The 5826-nt window shown below is 53.8% G+C and overlaps 1 protein-coding gene across 5 annotated transcripts in view; it reads left to right on the top strand.

Annotated features, from left to right (window-relative positions):
* Positions 1 to 1292: 1292 nt before the first annotated feature.
* Positions 1293 to 5826, top strand: part of SLC35D2 (solute carrier family 35 member D2) — a 73914-nt gene continuing 69380 nt past the window's right edge. For 2 of the 5 annotated variants that reach the window (XM_079791334.1, XM_079791336.1), the window contains exon 1: positions 1293 to 1870. In XM_079791334.1, the coding sequence (XP_079647460.1) occupies positions 1743 to 1870 (128 nt within the window). In that variant the 5' untranslated portion in view covers positions 1293 to 1742. The remainder of the gene's footprint in view (positions 1871 to 5826) is intronic. The other 3 variants (XM_079791333.1, XM_079791335.1, XM_079791332.1) reach the window with 2 other exon arrangements.

Raw genomic sequence — 5826 nt, 5'->3', positions numbered from 1 at the left:
CAACCATGATTTTAAAAATTATAAAGATTTAGAAAGAAATGTCACCTGTAGCCCTTCTTTTATTATTTTGATACATTTTATATTTCGTTCCAGTCATCTTTTTACAATAGTTGGAACCATAGTATGAATTGAATTTTCTTACTTTAAAATGATGGCCTTTTAGGTTTTAGATATTAATTTAACTTTCTCATCTGGTTCATTATTAGTGTTAAAAGTACACTGGTGTACATAGTATTGCCAGCCCTATCACAGACCTTCCATTAGGGAAATCAGGAATGGGATTTCATTTTACTTATATTCAGGACGTGTTGAGTCTGGGGGCACCTGATCAAGCAAATCTTTGCATTTCCCATGACTTATTTTTAGTATATCTTTGGTTCTGGACTGGAAATGGCAAGGTCCAGCCTAGGGCTTTGCAAAAGAATTTCCGCTCCACGTGTGACGTTAACAGTAAGGATGAGATTTTAACAGCGATGTAGTCTTGGAAGTATGGACATAGAAACAAATTAAATGCAAATATTGTTAAGGCTGTCATTAAAAGTGACTTCACTGTTTTGCAGTCAAAACCTTTTTGGAGACTCACTGGAAACTTAATTGATTTTTTAGGAAATTAACCAAAATGACTTCAAGTTCAGATTATTTTATTCAACTTGCCTATGAATTCATTTTCTATTTTAAAATGGTCTTGTGTGTTTTTTCTTGTTTTGGGTAATGTGGACTCTTCCTGCCTTTTTTAGTGCTAGTTATTTGTCAAAAGGTCTGCTTTAGTGCTTATCAATGTTGAAAAAATTTCTTGGTTGTTCAGTGCCTACAATAGAAAAACAATTGTATGGCATGGGTATAATTAGGCTCAAACATCTATTTAAGTTGAAATATTTAGCTTTTCTTAAAAGCTAAGATTTCAGATTTTTAAAGTTAATCATTTACAATGAAAATACGGGACACTTGACAAATTGCTGAAGCAGGTGGATTCTGGTCAGAGCAGGCGGTTCTGGGAGGGAGTGGTAACCGCCGGGAAGCACCCCGAAGCCGGGGAGCCTGGAGCCCGCACGCCCGCGCCCAGCCCTCCCACCCCCACCCCGGGGCCTTCCGAACGGAAATGAACACCCGCACCCACGAATGTTGGTGGAAACGTTTTGTTACAATCGCCCTAAACTGGGAACAACCTGCAGGCCCCACCTGGCGAGTGGACACACTGTAGCGCCACTCAACCCTGAAAAGAAACGTGGGCGAGCCGCCCAGACGGAAAGAGCGGGGAGGCCTTCAGGGAGGACCTACCCCGGGACCCCGGAAAGGCAGAGCTGACCTTGGCAACGGAGCACGTTCCGACTGCCGGCAGCCGGGCCAAAGGGCACCTGGGGTGATGGGACTGCTCTGTTTGGGTGGGGACAGGGTGTATGCATTTGTCAAAACTGCGCTGTGGGCTCAGAAGACCCGCACTTCACTTGATGTACGGTATGCCTTTAAAAGCGCTGTAGGAAGGAAGTAAAACCAGCCCTAAAACTTAACAAGCGTCCTCCCCGGGGAGCTGGGGAGCAGGCAGGACCGACTCCCCGCGGGCTCCTCCCGCGCCCGCAGCTTTGGGGCGCCGGCCCGGCCGCGCCGACACGTGGGGTTCCCGCTGGGGCCCTTCCTGTTTGGACTGCGCCCTCTCGGGGCGACGGGGCGGAGGCGGAACTGGGGTGGGGCGGCCCGGAGCGGGGCCGAGGCGGGCGGCGGGCGGCGGGCGGCGGGCGCGGGCCATGACCCGCCAGGCCAACGGCGCGGACCCCGCCTCCGGCCGGCTGCCCCGGCTGCTGTCGGCGCTCTTCTACGGGACCTGCTCCTTCCTCATCGTGCTGGTCAACAAGGCGCTGCTCACCACCTACGGGTGAGGCGGGCGCCAGGGGTCCGGCGGGGCGCGGGGGGGGGGGGGGGGGCGCCCAGCGGCGACCGGAGCCGGCACTTTCCGCGCCGCCGGCGGGGATGGGCGCCCCGCGAGGCCCCCGGGCCGGAGCGGCGGGGCTGCGGCTGCCCTCGGGGCGCTAAGGCCGGGTCGGCGGGCGGGCGGGCGGGGCCGGAGAGCGGAGTCCCAGGGCCAGCGGGCGGCGGTGCTCCGCACCTTGACCAGGTTCACAGGGCCCGGACCTTCCGAAAACCCAGCCAAACCGAACCAAGTCCTCCTGCCTCGGTGCCGGGCAGCCTCGCCACGGCTTCCTCCCGCGGGACACCCCGCGGGGCCGTGCGGCGGGTGACTGGGTCCCCGTGCCCTCAGGTGCACCGTGAGCTGAATGAAACGAGTGGACATTTAAAAATACTACGTATCTAGATGTTCAATAATCGTATCGTTCCTGAGCGGATGAGTTCATTGGTATTGTGTGATCATTCTCAAACGACCAGCATGTTCGTGGAAAACGGGGGAAACAACGGGAAGTTCCCAGAATTAGTTCCCAGCAACTGTGTGGTTCCCTGAACCTGTTTGTAAGGACTAGAAAAACCTGTTTAATTCCGCTGCCACAGGAGCAGCGTGGAAAGCTGTGAATTCAGACCCAGCTCCACCATTGAGTGGCTGCCCTCTTGGGCCAGACCCACAGTCAACAAACAGTTTTCTCAGAAGCAAAAGCTGGATAATTACAATCCTGTAAATTGCCTCCCAGAGCTTTGCAGGACTTGTCATAAGTGAGGCTCTTTGCAAACGATACTTGCTGCGGACTGTAAAATCAGCATTTCATAAAGAGCACCAAGAGATGCCAGAGTATCTTCAGCCTTCTTATCATACTTGAGAAAGTGGAGACCCACATGGGCTGGGCTGGTTTCACCTGCAACATACTTACTGAGCAGCACCTACTATGCGCCAAGCAGTTGCAGGCACCAGGGAAGCAGCTGTGAACCACACAAAGCCTCTGCTGGGAGGTCCCAGGTCAGTGGTGGAGACAGAAAATAAACCAGTGGGTTCACGAATCAGCAAGGCGGTTTCAGCTGTGAAATGAGTGCCCGGTGGAGGGGTTGGTGCTGCAGCATTCCAGGCAGCAGGGAAGGTGTTGAAGGGGCATGAGCGTGGCCTGCTGCTCGAACAGAGAGAGGGCACTGAGGCTGGAGCTGAATGAGCAAGTGGGAGGAGAGATGACTGGGAGGTCGGCAGGGAAGGCAGGATCAGATCATTCAGTAATATTAATGAAGCACCTGTTTTATGCCAGGCATTGTTCTAGGCACTTGGGATACAGAAGTGAATAAAGCAGATCAACATCCTAAGTGTCAGAGGGAGTACAACCATCCTCCCAGAGCTTACACGGAGCTTTCTAGGAATCTCTCTATATAAAAGCCCAGCGACCTGCACAGCAGAACAACAAGAATGACCAGTGGGTATGACATACACTGTGGCAGCCAACCATCCTGATCCGGGCCCAATCAGCCCCTACTCCCTGGCTGGCTCCGCCCCCAGTTGGCCCCCAACACACCAGTCGGGGGTGGGGCTGGCCGGCCAACCACCCATGGCCCTTCACCCCTGTCAGCCCAGCCTGATGGGCCCCCATCGGGAGAGGCCGGCCAGACCCCACCCATGCACGAATTTGTGCACCAGGCTTCTATGTTAAGAAATAAACTGCTAGAATTTATGTCATGGCAGATGTGGCTGTGCAGTCAAGAGAAAAAAAACAATCAGGCAGGAAAGGGGGTGAGGTAGGGAGGGTGGGCATGGGAAAGAATTCCGTCTCATCATGGTCCATGAAGCCTCACCAAGGAAGTGACATTTGAGCCAAGACCGAAGTGAGATGAGTATGGAGCTTGGGTGGGAATGAATGGTACTAGGTGGGTCCCAGGTGATGGTGGAATGAATGGTACTAGGTGGGTCCCAGGTGATGGGTGGAGTGAATGGCACTAGGTGGGTCCCAGGTGATGGGTGGGAATGAATGGCACTAGGTGGGTCCCAGGTGATGGGTGGAATGAATGGTACTAGGTGGGTCCAGGTGATGGGTGGAATGAATGGTACTAGGTGGGTCCCAGGTGATGGGTGGAATGAATGGTACTAGGTGGGTCCCAGGTGATGGGTGGGAATGAATGGTACTAGGTGGGTCCCAGGTGATGGGTGGGAATGAATGGCACTAGGTGGGTCCCAGGTGATGGTGGAATGAATGGTACTAGGTGGGTCCCAGGTGATGGGTGGAATGAATGGCACTAGGTGGGTCCCAGGTGATGGGTGGGAATGAATGGCACTAGGTGGGTCCCAGGTGATGGGTGGAATGAATGGCACTAGGTGGGTCCCAGGTGATGGGTGGGAATGAATGGCACTAGGTGGGTCCCAGGTGATGGGTGGAATGAATGGCACTAGGTGGGTCCCAGGTGATGGGTGGAATGAATGGTACTAGGGGGGTCCCAGGTGATGGGTGGAATGAATGGTACTAGGGGGGTCCCAGGTGATGGGTGGAATGAATGGTACTAGGGGGGTCCCAGGTGATGGGTGGAATGAATGGTACTAGGTGGGTCCCAGGTGATGGGTGGAATGAATGGTACTAGGTGGGTCCCAGGTGATGGGTGGAATGAATGGCACTAGGTGGGTCCCAGGTGATGGGTGGAATGAATGGTACTAGGGGGGTCCCAGGTGATGGGTGGAATGAATGGTACTAGGTGGGTCCCAGGTGATGGGTGGAATGAATGGCACTAGGTGGGTCCCAGGTGATGGGTGGAATGAATGACACTAGGTGGGTCCCAGGTGATGGGTGGAATGAATGGTACTAGGTGGGTCCCAGGTGATGGGTGGAATGAATGGTACTAGGTGGGTCCCAGGTGATGGGTGGAATGAATGGTACTAGGTGGGTCCCAGGTGATGGGTGGAATGAATGGTACTAGGTGGGTCCCAGGTGATGGGTGGGAATGAATGGTACTAGGTGGGTCCCAGGTGATGGGTGGAATGAATGGTACTAGGTGGGTCCCAGGTGATGGGTGGGAATGAATGGTACTAGGGGGGTCCCAGGTGATGGGTGGAATGAATGGTACTAGGTGGGTTCCAGGTGATGGGTGGGAATGAATGGTACTGGGTGGGTCCCAGGTGATGGGTGGAATGAATGGTACTAGGGGGGTCCCAGGTGATGGGTGGAATGAATGGTACTAGGTGGGTCCCAGGTGATGGGTGGAATGAATGGTACTAGGTGGGTCCCAGGTGATGGGTGGAATGAATGGCACTAGGTGGGTCCCAGGTGATGGGTGGAATGAATGACACTAGGGGGGTCCCAGGTGATGGGTGGAATGAATGGTACTAGGGGGGTCCCAGGTGATGGGTGGAATGAATGGCACTAGGGGGGTCCCAGGTGATGGGTGGAATGAATGGTACTAGGTGGGTCCCAGGTGATGGGTGGAATGAATGGTACTAGGTGGGTCCCAGGTGATGGGTGGAATGAATGGTACTAGGTGGGTCCCAGGTGATGGGTGGAATGAATGGTACTAGGGGGGTCCCAGGTGATGGGTGGAATGAATGGTACTAGGTGGGTCCCAGGTGATGGGTGGAATGAATGGCACTAGGTGGGTCCCAGGTGATGGGTGGAATGAATGGTACTAGGTGGGTCCCAGGTGATGGGTTGGTAGATTGTGTAGGGCCTTTGTGGCCACCGTGGAGGCTCTGAGCTCGTTGGGAGCCACTGGAAGGAGCAGAGGATAGCATGGCCTAAATCACTCTGGCTGCTGTGTTGAGATCAGATAATGGGGGACAAGCGTGGACGCAGGGAGGCCTTCAAACCAAACAAATTATTTTAATTGCAGTCTGAATGCAATTGCAAGCCCCTTGGAAGGTTTTACAAAGGGAATGATATGACATAATTTGTGTTTTTAAAAAGATTTCTTTGGCTGGTGGGCGGG

Source organism: Cnephaeus nilssonii (assembly GCF_951640355.1).
Source record: "Cnephaeus nilssonii genome assembly, chromosome: 14".
NCBI lineage: Eukaryota > Metazoa > Chordata > Mammalia > Chiroptera > Vespertilionidae > Cnephaeus > Cnephaeus nilssonii.
Note: the sequence above shows the minus strand (reverse complement) of the source record. Positions and strands in the feature narration are given on the sequence as shown.